Source organism: Ammodytes marinus (genome assembly GCF_949987685.1).
Source record: "Ammodytes marinus genome assembly, chromosome: 5".
NCBI classification, from domain to species: domain Eukaryota; kingdom Metazoa; phylum Chordata; class Actinopteri; order Uranoscopiformes; family Ammodytidae; genus Ammodytes; species Ammodytes marinus.
The window spans coordinates 24,891,451-24,910,277 of NC_137234.1; the positions used below are offsets into that span (position 1 = coordinate 24,891,451).

Below are 18,827 nucleotides of genomic sequence, written 5' to 3' on the forward strand. Positions count from 1 at the left end.
CACACCGGAATGCATGTAGAAAGTGTCTACAAGTTCTGCTAATTAGTAGCGTGGTTTAGATGGTTTGTTGTGTGATTTGTGCATAAACGACACAAGTATTTAACAGATTTAGAAAACGTTTTATTTCACAAAAGAAAAGAAAAAAGAGAAATCAGACAAAAAAACAAAAGGAATATCAAATTCTCTTAACGAGTAAAAATTTCTTCAGTGTGTTGTGCAGGTTACTGTCTCTCCCTCCTTTAAAGAAAACCCCCGGGCACAGCGTAAGTCATACATACATAATTAGCATTGGTCACACAGAATGCATCACGTGTTATGATATATTTGTTAACATTCCACGGTACTGAAGAGAGATGCAGCACCAGGGTCAGTAAAAAGGAGTGACGTTTGCTTGAAGAGTCAAACTGGCAGAAAATTGTAGAATCCTTGGTGGTTTTATCTGGTGTTGTTTGGCAGAGGTTTCCATTTAATTCATGAAAGCGAGTATTTGGATGTTGAGGTGGCAGTCTTTGTATATATATGTGTGTGTGCATGTGCCTCAGCTTTTGGGCTGTCGGAGCAGGCCGCGGATCCTGCGCACCAGGGCCTGGATGAAGGTGTAGCGAGAGCGCACCTGGCTGTACAGACTCTCCACCTCCAGCAGCTTCCTCTGCACGGCCTCCCCGAAGCCGCCAGCCATGTCGCTCTTCAGCTGCATTCACACAAACAGAAAGAATGTAGTTGGTATATAATGTAAGCCAATAATGTTTGTCTGAGCAGTATTCATAATGCAAATGATGATGTAATGTCAATTTGTGTTAACGTGTGCTCGGAGCTGCCAGCCAGAACAGACATCTCTTACCAGGTCTAGGTCTTGCTGGCTGACTCGGGACAGACCCAGGGCACGACCTCCAGTCTGCAACCCGCCAAACGAGTCTGCAGAAGAGAAATGTTCCATTGAAATGATTGCATTTTATCAAGTTTAATCCTATCAAATTACGCACATAGGTTACAGAAATAAAACTACATTGGTGAGTATTTCTGAATAGGTCTGTCTGGAAACTATCAATGAAAAGGTAAAAAAAAAAAAAAAATTATTATAATTTTTCTTTCAAAATTTGCCTCGAAATCAAGGCTGCCTCAAAGTGAACTGGAACCATCGCCCGGGCTTAAAAGTGCAAGTATCTGCAACATCTTTCCTCACCGTCAGTGAAGCGTGATCTGTACAAACTGGCTCCAGGCAACAGAGAGCCCTTGGGGTCCGATGGAGTACAATGCAACAGGTAGTACTCCAGGTGGCGCCACAACACAAACAAACAGGTCTCGATTACATCTGAGGAAGAGGCTGGTCAAGGCATTTCACAGCAATTCATGATAAATACACAATGAACTAGTAATGGTTGACTTTTAACTCTGGTTTGCTAGAAAGGGTTTTAAAAAAACGATGTTGTAGTGCTGTAACTACAATTGTGAAAGGATACAGGAGCACAGGGCCAGCAGCTTGGCTCTGTTGTTGATAAGCTGGACCAGTCGTCTCTTGGCCAACAAGCTCCTCTGGACTGATGAGATTTTCTCCACGCCTCCTGGGCCTGACACAAGGCCTTGGCACAACTACAAACAAGATGTCCACAGTTACAATTGAAGACAATGCATTTTGAGCCAATAATGTGTGTGGTGTCTCACACATTTGTTTCCCTTAACTTTTAAAAAGCACCATTTATAAAATGGTAAACAACAAAAGAACTGAAAAACTGGAGCTCAATGTGCACAGCAGTAGTGAGACAAAGGGAATTAGCGCCTTGGTACATGATTACCTCCTTGAGCTCCTCAGGAGGCAGCTGATCCAGGCTCTGCAGCTTGCCCAGGCTTTGTCTGTGGCTCTGGTGGAAGCGGAAGAAATCTGCAGCGCTGTTCTTCAGCAGGTAGAGGACTAGACCCAGGCTGGGGGCGCGGGAGTAAGCCATTGATGGCAGAGTCGAGGAGAGATCTGGAAAAAAAAATAAGAGCAATGGTTCAGTCTCCTACATTTGGCTTGGTAATATACAACGACACGAGTCAAATGTCCTTGTCTTTTCTTGAGTGTGGGCAGAATCTGACCTGCACGCCCTCCGTCCCTGCCGGCTGGCTCGCTGCCTGACGGGCTGAAGAGGCAGATGCTGAACTGGGCCTGAGCTGAGCTCTGCAGCAGCAGGGTCTGGCAGTACTCCATGATGTTAGCACACACCTGGGCACAGAGGACACAACCTTTTAGGTCACAGGCAATGAAGAACTGATGAATCATCATGATTATTATTATTATTATACAAGACTGCACACCAGTGCTATTTTAATCCTTTTTCTCTCCCCTGTCCATTATACCACTGGAATATGTCTAGTACAGTATAACCGATTACTTCTTACCAGGAATACACTACTAGCATTTCAGGGATACAAATTATTAATCACAGGCATCACCACTCTCACCATGTATCCCTTACTACTCCATTTATTGAGTGTTTTCAGTCATACCTGTTGCATGGCAACCTCCATCTCCTCTCGTCTTTCTGCTGAGTCTCCGGGTGCAGCGATCTCCGCCTGCTTCAGCAATCTCTCCCTCTCGCTCCCCGCCAGACGGCCAAGCAGGGACAGACACAGGCGCTATAATATAAGAGACATCTTACTAAATGAACAATCCACAAACTGGAATGGATCTGTATGAACAGGGATAAAGAAGGCAACAACAAAATATATTATATTATTCATGATAAAAACAAAAGGCAGCTATCTGACCTGGAACCTGTTGATGTGACCCTGGAACTCTAGAAGAGCAGCACTGTTGACCTCCCCACCCATCTCAAGGGCACCTGAGAGACCAAGCAACACATTCACAATACCACTCAGTCTGTGTCTCTGATATGTAAATATGGGGTTTGCACAACTGAAGTGGGGAAAAAAAAGAGAAGATTGATTGTTGATCTTTGTACCTGGCAGAGCGGTCTTACTGATGATGCCAGTAAGCAAAGAGAGTTCCTGCAAAGCGCCCATACTGAGCTCCTGACAGCGCAACAGAGACTGAATGGTGTCCGCGTGGACTATCAGCCACTGGAGAATCTAAAAAAAACACACACAAAGATACAGATAAAGTTTGAATCGAAGTGCAATGTTTCTACAGCTGTTAGTTACTTTCCCAGGAAAACATAATCATTTACAAACACTAAACTCTTTTATGAAAATTCAAATTGTCCAAATACAAATCCTGCTTTGTAAATGATCAAAGCATTGTTCACAAATAGTCTACAGAGTCAGTCCAGGCACAAGACATCATGTATGACATAATGGAGTTGTATATGCTGTGAGCTTACCTGTGCCGCCCCCTGCTGGTGATTCATGGTGGTAGAAGTCAGGATGACCTGGAAGAGCCTCAAGGTGGGTAAGAGAATCTGCCTGTAGCGGTCCATAGGGCTGGGGATGAAGCCTGATGGGTCTCTCATCACTCTGTGGGCCACGAGGGAACAGACACAAACTAAAGTTATCATTTAAAATAGGCACCTAAAGAACAGAGGTCAAGTTCTTCCTGGGATATTCGATAATATATCAATAACACAAGAATTTCATATTAATAAAAACACACGTTAAGGTTATTTCACCACCTCTTTTCCACATCCTTACCTGTGTGCATCGCTGTCAGGCACCATGTCAAACACCTGACACTCTATCAGCTGAGCCACCAGCCCACAGCGCAGCAGCTCCACGGCTCCCTGGCCGGTCTTAGCCACACGAGTCAGCAGAGCCTGAAAACACCCAGCAGAGAGAGCACCTTTATAATCCTGCATTTACACAGGCTTCAAACTGAGACTGCTGGCCCTGTGGAGCAGTGCAAAACAGTGTGTGTGTGTGTGTGTGTGTGTGTGTGTGTGTGTGTGTGTGTGTGTGTGTGTGTGTGTGTGTGTGTGTGTGTGTGTGTTCACCATCTTGCTCTCATAGATGTAGAGTGGTTTGAGCAGAGGGGGCTGAGGTGCCAGCAGGGTTTGCAGGGCGACATCATCCTGTCTGAGGCTCTCCACTAGCGAGCGCAGGTAGCCACTGTTACAGACGTAAACCAGCCACTGGTTCTGACGGTCTATGGACAGGATCCGGTCCAGCACGGCCAGAGCCAACATCTGACACAGGGAGAGAGGAGAAAAAAAATTGAGAAATCATTAACTGAGAGTAAAAAAACATTTAAATATATTTACTTTGTATTGTTTTTTGTAAGAAATGTTTATTGTTTTGTTTTTGTACTTAAAGTAGTAAGGTCTAAAATACTACGTTTTGTAATAAGGGGAGATATACTTTGCTAAAGTTACAGACTAGTAGAGACTACACCTTTTCCTTAAATTATTTTTTTCATGTCTTTACTTTGAAATCAAATGCCTTTGTTATCATTTTATTTCTATGTGTATTCCTGATGGAAAATTGTAAATACAGACGGAAATAAATGATAACTTATACTATTACTACTACTATTACCACACTATGATAACACCATGTCAGCACAGGGCTGAAATATGAGTATGAGTCATATGTTGAACTGGAACTGGAATATGGCTCTTACCCTGCTAATTTCATGGCCGTCACAGGCGTCCCGACACACCACCTCCATGAGAGACTTGCCATAGTTCTCAATGATGGCGAGGTTCTCTCGCTGCAGTTTGGAGAAACCATCTTCTGGGGCTGTGAGACGCTCCCACATTGCCTTCCCAGCTGGAGGGATAGACAGGGACATTTACTCAGATAACATATACATTGTCATTTTGAAAGAACAGGGCTTTCTGTTTGAATGTTTCTGTGTTGTACCTGTCTGCAGAGTGTCTGGTTCTTCAGGTTTCTGGGCGATTTGAAGGTAGTACAGCAGGGAGCCATACAAGTGAGCACGCAGACGTTGGTATCCACCTCCTTAAAGTGTAAAAGACAATCATCTTAAATCCAGAATGAAAAAGTTTTAACACATATGGGAAAATGTGAGTTTGTGAGTGATTTTTCAGTCCTCCCCACTAACCAGTGCAAAGGATGAAGTCCAGCAGCTTGCGCAGAATCAGGTGCAGTGCTGAGTTGGCGATAGAGGCAAAGCCAGACGTAGCTTCTAACCCCGCCCCCTGCTGCTGCTCCGACAGCACGGATTGGCTGAGGTGGGCTGTCAGAGTGAAGACTGCCCCGGCAACGATGGGCATCAGTTCTCCTGCTGCATCCTCAGACAACACCTGGACAATACATTATGTACATTAAGTTGATGTAACAAACTGGTGATATATATATAGTATTTGTTATGTTAATACATACAATGTATCTGAAGTCGTCCTGCATCCACACTATTCACTTTTCATATTTTACTTTAGTATTACCATGTAAACATCTGGTCAATGATTCGACTCCTTCGTGATTTTCTCTTCTTATGACCTCTATTGCAGGATGTCCGTCCTGGGAGAGGGATCCCTTTACTCTGTCAACTCTCCCTGAGATTTCTCAATTTTAAATCCCGATAAAGGGTTATTACTGGGAGTTTTTTCTCAGCCGAGCTAAGGGTCTAAAGGCAGGGTGTCATACTGTATGGAATGTAAAGCCCGCTGAGGCAAATGTCTATTTGTGATATTGGGCTATACAAATAAAACTGATTTGATTTGATTTGATACAATAACTAAGACATTCCTTATTATGAACATGAGGGGATTCAAATTAGACCTAAACTGAACCTCTACATAAATGTATGCTTCCAAACAAAAACAAAAAAACGCAAAGATTCCCCTATGGAAAAACATTCTAGAGTTTGTCCAAAACATCCTCACTGACCTTATCATGTAGATCTAGAAGCAGATCTCTGATGATGAGCTGCCTGTCATCAGCAGGTATGAGATCAGCTGGGCAGGCAGTGAGCAGTGTCTCCACCAGACTCCTCCAGGAGCGCAGTGCATGACGCTTTGCACTCAAACTACGACGCACACGATTACGTTCCACCACCTGCTGTAGGATGGAGTTCACCTCCTGGAAGAATACACCCAAAAACACTTTCATTTCTAGCGTTGTTATCCATGGTATCTGCCAATTTTTAAAGTTCAAATTTAAAGACATTTAAGACCTTTTTAAGACCTCTAAAATGGAAAAATAATACCAATACCGCGGTAACAGAAATCGACAAACTACACTATACTCCGTCAAGGGTTACATTAAATCTGACTACCAAATATTCAATGCACTTTAGCTAACAACTGCTGTCTAATTACAGAAAATAAAAAACAAAAAGGTCCAACTAGCTGATCTTTTGAGGGAACTATTAGTATCTTTAAAGATGAGCTAGTTGGACCTTTTCGGGTTGAAGATGGCCTCAAAATCAACTCCCAAACCTACTGCCAGTTTCTAGAAGATACTTTCTTCAGTGGTACAGTAAAAGGTCTGCATCTTTCAAGAAGACCATGATTTTTATGCAGGACAATGCTCCATCACATGCATCGAAGTACTCAACTGCATGGCTAGCCAGTAAAGGCCTTAAGGATGAAAAAATAATGACATGACCCCCTTCCTCTCCTGACCTAAACCCTATTGAGAACCTGTGGGCCCTGCTTAAACGGGATATTTACAGTGAAGGAAATCAGTACACCTCTCGGAACAGTGTCTGGGAGGCTGTGGTTGCTGCTGCACAAAAAGTTGATCGTCAACAGATCAAGAAACTGACAGACTCCATGAATGGAAGGCTTGTGACAGTTATTGAAAAGAAGGGTGGCTATATTATATTGGTCACTGATTTTTTTTTTTGACATGTCGGACATTTTTATTTGTAAATGTTGAGTTGTTTTATTATTCTCACTGTAACAGATGAAAATAAACAAGTGAGATGGGAAAATTTTAGTTTTTTTATTTAGTTGCAGAATAATTCTGCACACTAATAGTTACCTAATAATAGCAAAACATATATATATTCTCGTAAGAAAGACAAAACCTCACCTTTACTTTCGTAAACATTCAGGTTTAGGTTCATTAACATTTTGGATTGACCGAGAGCACTGTAGTTGTTCAATAATAAAATTAATCCTCAAAAATACAACTTGCCTAAAAAATTTGCACACACAGTGTAAGAGATCACTGTAAAGGCAACCTGAAAACCCATCATTACCACCTTTTTAACCAATTACAGAACTGTATCAATTGGTTTACATTTACTGATTAATCGAGTAACAAGAACAGTTTAATACATTTAGAAAATATGTGTTAGGTGCAGCATACAATATTTTAATTAGGCTAAATTAAAAATGGGATATTTTTGGGAGAAGAATAATCCGAATGTTCTTCATATTTTAATTCCTTATTCAATAAATAACAAACTTAGTCCATTAACTTTATTTTTCAGAACTTATGGCAGAAACTATTTAAAAATTGGTTCCACAGGTCAAGGGAGGTTTTTACAATTTCAAAATCGTATGTTGGCCCACTGTAGATTTACATCCATGCTCACGAGACCTGCAGTAATTTGCGCAAAGTAATTTTTTCTTCATACAGTATTGTTGCAGGCGTTCAGGTTAATAAACCGAGTTGTACCGATTGGCAAAGGAAACGTAGGCTACTATCTGCGATTGATGGGAGGATCGGCAATAGTTTTTATAGCTGTCAGAAAGGGAGTGCAGAGTGGAGAGAAAGAAAGTGACAGAAAGAGACCCGCGTCTCACTCCATGACCTCACGCCAAGTCAACGCGACCTGAATGAGCTGAATGAACGTCTGATGAGCAGCTATTTATAAATATAGATACATAAACATTGTTCACTAAACACAATCAACGTGTTGTGTGATTTGCGACAGTAGCCTACCTATATCATCAGCGGACGGGTGGTTGCGCACCTACAAGCAGCGGCAGTGTGTGGTCGCGGTCGCGGGGTGAAAAAAGCCAGCCAGTCGTCCTCCCTCCACCTCTCACTGAATTTATAATAGCTGCGCATGCATTTCGCTGGGTCGTTCTCTCCTTTTTTGCTCTACCGCGGCCGACTTCAAATTCGAAAGCAGGGAACACACATTCTTCTTCTACGTTTTAAATGCGGTACTCAGCCTCACACGGCCGTACTGCCTCTAGCGTAGGCGTCGGACTTGCCGGATATCTTTTAAACACCAATAAAATAAAAACATAGAAATCTAACAATTAAACTATAAAACTAGAATGAAACAAATAAGGCAAGCTCATTAATTCTGCCCCCGAGTAAATTTAATGCCGCCCACCCAATAATTCCAGACTTTTTAAGACATTTAAGGCCTTGAATATTGAAACTTAAATTTAATGACTTTTAATGCTTTTCAAGATCCGCGGCAACCCTGTTATCTAAAGGATTAGCGATGGGGTATGCTCAAGTACAGCCTTGTCAAAGGAAGTCATTTTTTTTAAACATAATGACAGTCAGAAATCACATTTCAATAGCCATTTGTTATAGTTCACTCACCTCCATTAAAAGGGGCCTCTGTCCAATGGCTGCCATTCCTTGTAATGCATTCACCTCAGCGACCAGCACTCTATGCAGCAACTGTGCGGAAAAGTAAAAACACAATATGATGATTCATCAGTGCAACGTAAAACAAAAACATTTTAAAACAACAAAACAGAGAATGCGTGTTCAACCTGGAAACCCACCTTAACATTGCACACGGTGTGACCTTGCTCATTGACATGCTCACAGTTTGAGATGACCTGCTCGATCTGAGCGCGCTCAAAGAAGTCCAGCTGCAGCAGCTCGGGCATGTCCTGACTGAAATCAATGGCGTCCAGCACACTCAGCAGCTTCCTGCGCACTGAGGGCATCAATCAAGGACAACAGTAAAAGTCAAAACCAATACGGTATCATTTTAAAAGAACAAGAGCCTGATATGACAGCTTGAATGAATATTTCATGCTGATTGTATTCATTTTGCAATATTGGATTTAAATGTTTACGAAGGAAGCACAAACCTTTCGAAACTGTGTCAAAATGCAGGAAACCGCTGACTGATCTGGTTTCTTCCTCCATGCCTGATTCCCCATCAGCTAAAACAAATATTATGAGGTTCTTAGGTTTATGCCATTGATGAGTTTGTTGTGTGTATGATCATCACCTTTGTATATTTATCATATTATAGGCATACTTTGGATAAATAAATAAATGGCCAGAAATATCATTTAAATGTGTACTCATCCTTGCTAAAAAATACCATTGATGCCTAATATATGAAAAGTTAAACAGACTTTAAAGACTTTAAGACCTAAAACAGCAGCATTTATACCTGTGAGTTGAGTGTGTGGCTGGTCGTCCAGCAGGAGGCTGACGAGGCGCTGTGCGTGTGAACGCTGGCGGTTCAGTGAGGTCACTCTCAGCTCTATGGCAGCTGTTTTCATGAGCCAGGACATCTGGGAGAGAGCGGCGATCTGATTACCTGAGGAGAGCAGAAAGCAGAATGGAGGACAATGAAAAGAAGAGACAATGTGTACACTGGATTTCCATCAACACAAAGCCATGTTAATCATTACTTCTATTTCAAGACTTCAAATACAAAAACAACCACTCCATTTCTATTAATGTGTGCATCTCCTATTCCCTGCCTCCTTGTGTCATGCTGTTCATTCATCACATCTTTAATGCCTTTCTTAGTATTATAGGATTATAGAGATCAGCAGGGGTGGTGCGTTACTCACTTGGCAGGATGAAGGGCATGTGCTGCAGGTGAGAGAACAGGAAGTCCTGGCTGGTCCTCAAATAACGCATGGTGGGTCCTGATGTGTCTGAGCAGGCACACAGCTGGTAGATCACCTGAGGGAGGGAGACCATGACAGAGAGATGCATTGACGAAACATTCAGATGAAGCACACACACAAATGGCAAAAATACATTAAAGCCACTAGGGCAAAAGATACACGTGTCACTGCAGAGACTGATTAACATGTCAAAGTGTCTATTACCTGGTAGCAGAGCTCTGCGAGGTGTGGGGCCTGCTGTGTGAGTACAGGTCCCGATCTCTTCTCAGTGCCTCTCTGCAGCAGACTGAGGATGGCGTGCAGGCAGCTCCGTGGACATCCCAACACACCTGGAACACACAAATGCACCTTAACTTTAACACTGTGGTCATCCGTTCCATTCAAAACAAGAACCCCCGCAATTATTGACAAACACAACAGCAACCAAAAAATGAACATGCTGTGATCTTACCTGGGTCCTGGAGGTTGGTTGATGACACAGGTTTCTTGACTTCATAGCCCAGAAGATACAGGGCCAGGTTGGGTGTCTTCAGGTCCAAGGAGGTGATGAGCAGGTTCAGGATATGGATCTGGGTTTCATGTCGGATTCTCGAAACCTTCCTTTGTGGGTCAGAGTCTGGAAGATTGGGGATAATGAATAAAGGTGATGGTTATGATGTACAGGTTTAGTTTTGGCACAGTATTGAAGCAGTAGGATTGAATATCAAATGCAGACAATGGTAGAGCAGTTTTAAGGACTGAGTGAGACATCTCTCTCACCATCTTCGTTCTCTGTTCCCTCCTCTGCCTCCTCACTGTCCAGACACTCCACAAAGCCCGCCATAAGCTTGTCACTCACAGCCTGCGGGACACAGACGAAAGGTGTTCTCAACTTCAAACACAATGCAATGCAGAGATTGTACATTATACTGTAAATAAGCGTTTGGATAACTACATGGGCTACAGTTTTAGTGGGGAAATTTACGTTTTCCATTGTTGAAGACTTGGACACTTATATACCTGGTCGTATGTGAAATCTCCCACCAGTCTGTTCTGAATGTTGGGGTAGTTGGCGATACGACGCAGGATCTTGGCACTCTGGAAAGCAGCCTCTGGATTGGAGCTGCTGTGGTACAGATACCTGGGCAGGGCAGACATAGTTCACCATTAAGTTTGACCAATTGTGAAGTAATAAGCATCAGAATTATTTTTAACAAATCACATTTTAACTTTTGTAACTAGTAAAGCATAACAGCAATACAGGAATCATACTTTTAACTTTAAACAATAACAGACTCACAAATCTCAACCATGCTGTCAATACCACCATTTGTATTAAAATCCCCTACCTGGCAATGTTGACAATGTGATCGGCCCTTCGAGTTTGAGGACTGACCCCCTGGAGGAGCTGCTCCAATGGGGAGACCAGGAAGGAGGCCTGGCTCTCCCTGAGAAGGTCCATGAACACCACCTCCTTCTGCAGCGCCAAGTCCAGCAGGCAGAGGCAGTGCAGCACCGCAGACTCCAACTGCTTCTTACCTGTAGGGGAAAGGTCACAGAACATGTCATCAAAGCAAACACACGCACACACAATCTCTGTCTGTCTGTCTCTCTCTCTCTGAGGGCAGCAGCTGGGTATGTTCTCTCACCAGGGAAGGGTGCATAGGTGTCTAGCTGTCGTACGCCCTCCTCCAGCAGGCTGAGGCACAGGGCCAGTGTGGGCGAGTCGTTGAGCAGGTGAAACATGAGGCTGTGTCCGGGGGGCTTATGGGCCGCGAGCTGCTCCCCCTGAAGCTCAACCAGCTCCTGGACAAAGTCTGAGGGCTGGGGCTCGTAGTCCCGCAGCAGCTTGTGGAACACCTCCAGGACAGCGTCAGCAACCTCCCACTGAGAGAGGGCAAGAGGGAAAATGAATGAGTGTTTTTCCCTAGGTTTACTGCTTTGGGGGGGATGGAGCCTGGGCTTGATGAGGGTAGTCTGCAGCAAGAGGGGGGCGCTCACATATTCTATTTTAGAACAATGATTATAACATTTATTACGTCACGTACCTCTTCACAAAACAGAGCAGAGGACAGAATGTAGAGCAAGGCAGTAGACACTAAAACGTGTACATAAATTAGATAAATAACATGAGCTTTTAGCTTATTTAATAACGGAGTACCTGTTCTACATTAAAAGTGGCCATAGATAGATGGTTTCTGTTGTGATATGGCACTTTGTAAACAATAAAATATATTTGTTGTAATCATTCATGAGCACTCGTCCATGCTGCAGCTACACATCTTTGTCTTGTTAAGACACCTGCAGAGCACCTCACAGCACTTTACCTTCTCAGCTGGACGGCGATATGCTCTGGTGGGGAAGGGCAGGAACACAGAGTCACGCAAGAAGTTCAGGTAGGGCTGAAAGCCTGGCACGCGATGCCCCGCCCCCAAATTGATTGGCAGGCTGCTCTCAACCAATGTGCTGGTCAGGTGACAGAAGCCTCGGGTCAGTGGATACTCCTCACAGCTGGACTCAATCTCATTCAACTCCACCTGAGAGCCAAATACAAAGAATAGAATTATAAAAAACCATTCAAAGATGTGAACTCACTCACTTTCCACCTGCATTATTTTGCAATCACAACAACACATTAGGGTCTTAAAAGTATTCCCTTTGGAAAATGTGATCTTAATGCAAACATTTTTTTGTAAGTATCCTATTTTGTGACTGATCATTTTACCAAGTAAAGAACCATTCTTTTGCCCATCCAAGTTTAGAGAAGACAGATGTTCTTCATATTTGGATGAGTAGTGATAATTCAGCATCACATTCACTATCCACAAAGACTCACCTCAATTCCAGCTGCCTGCCTCTGCCCTGGGGCTCGCACTGTCTGAAGGATCTGTGGTAATAGAACAAAGTTACAAAACATTAAATCTCATACACAAATATCCGACAAAACAGAAAGCTGTAAACGTCAATGTATTAACATTACAAGATTACAAAGCTACCATTAGAGGAAGTCTGATAACTACTTAGATAATATGACAACTTTAAATGTAGTGTCAAAGTCTATTATTGACCAAATAGGAACCCTTCAAACATTCAACATAAAATAATGAACTTTCAGGAATTCTTTTCATATTTCATGTGACTTAAGACAAGACTCTTCTTCTTAAAAAGCTAAATATAATTGTCCTGTTAATCTATGAAGGCTGACCTGTGTGTACTCCAGTGACTGCCAGAGTGAAGCAGCGATCTCTGGTGACTTCCCGAAGGCTGCCAGGCAGAGCAGGACCTCGGCCTTCAGGACGGGGGGGACGCTGCACTGTAGCAGCCCCAGCATCACTACAACAGGGGTCCACTGTGGATGCTCACACAACGCCAGGCGAGCATTTTCACTCTGGGGGGGAAAAAAAGAAAAGAAAAACCATTAGGTGACATTAGATGAATATGTAAAGGGCTTCAACATAACTTAATGAAACAATAATCTTGGCCTTAATGTATTAAAGTCCACTTAATGTGAGCACATAACCAAATACAGTATGCTATCCTTCTGCCATACCCATGTAATGATGGTGGTGAGCAACTGCAAAAACGAGGTGAGTCCGTCCAGCTCTCTTTGGGTGATGCCCCTTAGTGGTGGGTGGCGGTACTGGGTTGCATCTGGATTTGGAAAGTCCCTGCGCAGGTTCTCATGGTAGAGCATGAGGGAGTGGAAGAAATGTTCCCAAGACACTGGGCTGCCAGAAACTCCCTGGATGTTGTCACCTGCACACATGAACAGGAGGTTAGCACGTTTTCATTTAGAATGTGTAAGCAATAGGCTTCTAATGTCTGGGTGTTACCTAAAGTTAAAAGTAAGATTTGCATGTCTCCGAAATCAAATCCTTTCATATTTACTACTGAACAGCTACAACAACAAAAAACACATCAAATGTTCAAATATCAATCTGAAAATGTGTACACAATCAGCTCTTACTGTGTGTGGCTCCGTTGGTTTTAAGCAGGCTGAAGCAGTAGTGGGCACACTGCGGACCATTGGCGAGGCCTTTCAGCATACGGAGATAGGATATATAGAGGGTGTGGGGCAGAAGGTCTCCCATCTGACGCACAAACTTGGACAGAACCACCTGCATCAGGGCAAAAGAAGAAAAACCTTTCAACTCAAGTAAATGGTATGCAACAAACCAAAGTCGATCCAGCCTCAACATTTTGGAATTTGTCCGCACCTTCACTACATTTCGAGGTGTGGAGAGAATCTTTCAAGTTCAACCAAGCTCCAGATCATACAGCTCTTACCTGTTTATGTGGAGGCCTTTGCAGTGCCATTCCCAGGTAGGATCCCTGCAGGGAGGTGTGTTGGAGAGACTCTGTGGGACACCAGAACTCCAGACCCAACTCCAGCCCAAACGAATCCTTGCTGTAAAACTCTCCGATCTGGAAAGACAAAGCAGTAACCAACACTGTGACAAACTCAAACCCACGGTTTGAGCAGCATTGTGTGAGCATCCCTCACACTCTTTTGCTTCTGTTGGCCATAAATGTTGCTCAAATTGCTATTAGTATGAACATTTTGGATACGTCTCAGTTAAAGCCTCAATAAGTAAACAGGTGATGTTAGCTGATATGTATGTGAGTGTGTTGGTGAAAAGGGCTGACCAGTGTCATGAGGTGGTCCAAGTCTTTGCGTAACGATGATGGAAGCTCGCTGTCCATCTGTAGGGACATGTGCACCAGGCGGGCGTCCTCATCGGCACGGTTACGAAGCTGTTTCACCTAAAAATAAAAATAAAATGTAAATTAAGTAATTGATTCAGTATGCAAAGTAACAAACAACAACCTGATAACTAATAAGAGTTTGACAAATCCATGTCTTACAAAAGTCAAAAGACAGCTGTGGCATCTCTCACCTTCATTGGCATGAGGGCCAGGAAGTCTGTGATGAGTGAATGGATGCGGCGGACGAAAAACTCCTCCTCTCTGAAACTCTCACATCCCAGCATGCCCTCCTTCATAAACAGGAAGACATCTCCGAGAAGAGCCTGGTCAGCAAGAGTCTCGTCGGCCTCTGTGAACTCAACCAGGGCTGCACAGCACACCAACACACACAATTGTATCTTATTGGCATGGCCGCTTTCTATGAGGACTCATATTCCTACAAAAAGATAAGACAGCATATTCAATGCATGTCTAATCAATAAAGGGACCTTACCACATCCTTGTGGGAGCTGGGAGAGGACCCTCAGAGACAGAGCCCAGGCCAGTCGACACACAGCCTGCAGGCCTGGTAGCTTCCACGTCTGGCCGTCCATCAGACGACTGTGCACTGCAGACACATACTGCTTCTCAGTCAGCAGCGGCAGGGCCTGGAGCAGATCTACAGGAGCACAACACACAAAGTCAGTTCATCACTAACGGGAACCGCAAAACAATGAACCTAGTTGTAGCAACAAGCAGTTTGTTTTTTTAGTGGATTTAGACCAAGCCCTAACCACAGCGAGTTCTACCAGCATCCAATAAGGAAGTGACAAACATTGCAGTACCTTCGGTGGCCACGGTGACGTGGTACCAAGACTGAGCTATTTTTTCTTTGACTCACTTGTTAAACAGGCCGTTTTCACAGTCTTATTAAACCTATTTACGGCCTGGTCCAAAACAACATTCTAGTCTGTATGTTAAGGTCATATCTCAATGACAACACTGAGGAGGGTGAATTTTTTTCTAGCAGGCTAGTTTTTATTCTTTTGGAGGTTAAAATCTATTGGCGCCATCTCTTGAGTGACAGCTCTCCACCCGTTGTCCCTCACTTTGCCTCGGAGGTATACGTCAGCTAGATGGGCGTATATCCCTCCCCCGACGTAAGGCGGAGTAAAAATGTCACAAGACGGCGACGCACATAAGCCAGGAGAATTGGATGCCGTGTGAATAACTGAGGTCAGCCCGGATGCTACATCCATTTTATATACTATCTATGATTTAGACAGAGTTCTATCAAAGTCTAAGTTACAAACATTATACATGTATGTATTTAGTATATTCTCACCATCTCGATCTTCTGTTCCCTGTTCTACGAAGCTGACATCCAAGCAGTAGAGCAGGGCCATGACCAAAGCCAGGTTCACACTGTCCAGTGAGCCATCAGCTTGAGCTGTCACTGTCTCCAGGTGGCCAATAAGAGCCAGAGTGTCATCTTTACTCAAAGGTGATTGACATGTCCATGAAAATAGGCTGTCTGCCAGGGCCTGTCGGGATTCTTTGATGAGGTCAGAAACCTGGGGGGACAGGAGGCGGAGTTAACAGAGAGCTGCTGGCTTTTCACAGGTCAAGTATGATTGCAGCACTGACTTATTTGAGTTTTATATGAAAGGAAAAAGATTTGTTCCCACCTCCTTCCTGTGCTTCTCATTGCCCAGGCCGCGCTCCTTCTGCAGCCGTTCAAATTCACGTGTCACATTTATCTCCGACACCAAGGTTAGGATGCGTTTGGTCAGACCATTTGACATCAGTTCATCTGTAAAACGCGTCGTTAGAGCCACCAGCTCTCCACTGAGGGAGAAAACAAATGACAACAATTGTATATGGGTCAATAACGAGAACACATGGGCATTTTTAAATAAATAAAAACACAGGCAAGTAACATGCTTATCAGGTGGACCTTGATGTAATTTCCTCTACAACAGATAGCATTATTACCTCAGGTCCAGGGTGAAGGTCTTGCCATGGCGTGACTGGATGAGTGTGCGCAGGGAGTTGGCTACACAAAGCTTTCCATCCCAATAGAGCAGCACACCTACTAGACCTCGTGTCAGACCTGGAAAATGGGGCTGCTGGTGCTCACCTGGAGAAAAAGGCATATATTCGGAAAATCAATTGTGTGAAATAGAAATCCTATATACTGTAAGCCATGAAAGGCTTAGTCTCCAAATCGTCAGTTTGATCAGGGCAAACCTGAAACAAAACAACCACTATAAACTAATGTGAGTGCTGCATCTATAATACAGAATGCGACTTAATACATTTATACATTTGCTGTTTCAGCAAGTCTTTTTTACCTGCCAACAGAAGCTCCAAAGCTGCCAACTCTCCGATATCAAACAAGTCACTGAGGATGAAGGCCTCTTTGAGAAGCTGCTCTGGAAGGAGCCGTGAACCCTGCTGACCTTGGATGGCGATGCCTTCAGTACTGGCTTTACGCACCTTCTCTCTCTGCTCTGCACTCTTCGGCTGGAAATGAAGATAACAACCTGATGTTACTAACATTACAGTCACAAGACACACTGCATAATGGAGCAAGGAAATTGCAGACGTAATGCAAAGAATACTTATTTACATTTGAATATGAAATGTTGTGTCTTTATTAGAGGATGTGTTTGTATCTCACCGGGTTCTTAAAGAGTGCTAGAAAGTGTGCTTTGTGTTTCTTCAGCTGCCGGTCCAAGAGGTGGACGCTCTCTGTCTGTCTCCTCAGCACAGCCCCATCCACCGTCTCCCACAGCTCCTTCAGCGGCCCCCACAGACTGGCACCTGGATGTGGGTAAATGTTGGTTATTCAAAGGTCTTGTTTCAACGCACAAAACTGATTCTACTAATCCCATTGTGCAATGGTCTCGCTCGCTTTATACATTTTCTGTATCCCGTATAATTACATTATTCTAGTGATATGTTCAGCTGTATATTGCACTTATTGTTGGACTCAATTTGTTTGAAAGGATCAAATGTACATTGTGGCAAGATACTGTAAGAATGTGAATAGTCCTTTATGCAAGAAATTGTCGCTTATATTCTGTCTTAAATAATTGACAGGACTGCTGTTGGGCAGTGACTTTTTCATCACCTCTTTGACTTTTTCATCACCTCTTTGACTTTTTCATCACCTCTTTCAAGCTGCAACAATGAGTAATTATTAGTAGAGATATGATTCTGATATAAAATCACCAGTTTTTTCAAAAACACTGATTAAAGATGGACATGTGATTGGCAGTAAATTACAGTACCAGTGAACACAACTCAATTCTACATTACTGATATTGTCTTAAATTTGTTTGTATTGTATTATTAATGTAGCTTAATCGTTCAATTACATTTTGTATTACAAAGCCGTAATCCCCATAGTGCCTAGCTGACACTAAGCAAGGCCTGTACAACAACACAACTGACCAACATTACAGGTAAACAACTGACACGAACTCACTGACCTTACAACAAGTAGAGACTACTTTTATCCTAAATCTTAACTATTACACGGAATTGTCTGCGAGTTAGGATGGAAGCAACTAACTAAAGCCAGCATTAAAGTGTGCATAACAGTGAGGCCAAACATGTATGCGTTTGTTTACAATTCATTTAGTTTCAGTTTTGTTTCTAAATAAGTAAACTCATCTGCTATCCCATCTGACAGGCTTTGCGCCGGAGAAGTCATATTTTCCTAATGCCATTGTTCCTAATGTGAGCATGTTGTAACGCCAGTAGGAAACGTGTTTGCTGCTCAATTAATTGTTTGACTAACGTGAGCTAGCTAGCCTAACGTAAACTTGCAGGCTAGGCTAAGCTAGCCTAGCAACCCAAGCCTGAACTTGAATGAACCATCACCATGTGGTCCAAACAAGTGACACACCACAAAACTTGGACTGAAAAGCGTACGTGTAGGTGCTTATCGGTGAAATAACAAGCAAAAGCAACGAATGAAAGCCACGTGCTACTAAATTAAATAAATACAGTTCATACCCGAATTTACCGCCATCTGCGCCGCCATGATACCACTCGGAAAATCTGACAGGGGCTTCAACGTTAGTGCCAGTGTGAAATTTAAAAATGTCTTATCACCAATTGGGAATATTTGCTTAGCAAAAGAAATGCCAGTTCTAATTTCATGCAAATACCAGGTTATTAAGTCAGAGAGATATTTTATATTTTGCCGTAATTCTGTTGAATCTCTCAGGCGAGGTCCTCCGACAGTGTGCGCCGTCTAGCTCGATGGGAATTGTAGTTTACCAGTGTAGGTTAACTGAAGACGTAATTTAATTGGAATTCGAGTGAATTGTATATTTATTGACCAACTCTGTTCTATTTCAAATAATATTTCCTATGAAACTTTGATAATAAAATAGTTGTCTGGTGCTGAAACGCGTCAATGAACAACATTTTGGCACCAACATTGGTTCCGCC

The 18,827-nt window shown here is 43.1% G+C and overlaps 1 protein-coding gene across 1 annotated transcript; it reads right to left on the reverse strand.

Annotated features, from left to right (window-relative positions):
* Window positions 1–104: 104 nt before the first annotated feature.
* Window positions 105–18,416, reverse strand: nup205 (nucleoporin 205). Its single transcript, XM_080027145.1, has 42 exons — window positions 18,387–18,416; window positions 17,044–17,186; window positions 16,715–16,886; window positions 16,356–16,500; window positions 16,049–16,208; window positions 15,706–15,934; window positions 14,875–15,039; window positions 14,573–14,748; window positions 14,322–14,438; window positions 13,962–14,099; window positions 13,642–13,792; window positions 13,225–13,430; window positions 12,880–13,062; window positions 12,511–12,561; window positions 12,002–12,211; window positions 11,324–11,561; window positions 11,024–11,213; window positions 10,695–10,815; window positions 10,455–10,536; window positions 10,147–10,311; window positions 9,900–10,024; window positions 9,636–9,750; window positions 9,227–9,376; window positions 8,916–8,990; window positions 8,601–8,758; window positions 8,413–8,493; window positions 5,785–5,976; window positions 4,997–5,198; window positions 4,795–4,893; window positions 4,553–4,701; window positions 3,927–4,118; window positions 3,628–3,749; window positions 3,321–3,453; window positions 2,943–3,069; window positions 2,749–2,822; window positions 2,488–2,616; window positions 2,077–2,203; window positions 1,794–1,966; window positions 1,461–1,590; window positions 1,184–1,312; window positions 842–915; window positions 105–691 (listed from the first exon to the last, which is right to left on the reverse strand). The coding sequence occupies exons 1-42, from the start codon at window positions 18,412–18,414 to the stop codon at window positions 539–541; spliced, it is 5,979 nt and encodes a 1,992-aa protein (XP_079883271.1). The 5' UTR covers window positions 18,415–18,416; the 3' UTR covers window positions 105–538.
* Between the last annotated feature and the right edge of the window lie 411 nt (window positions 18,417–18,827).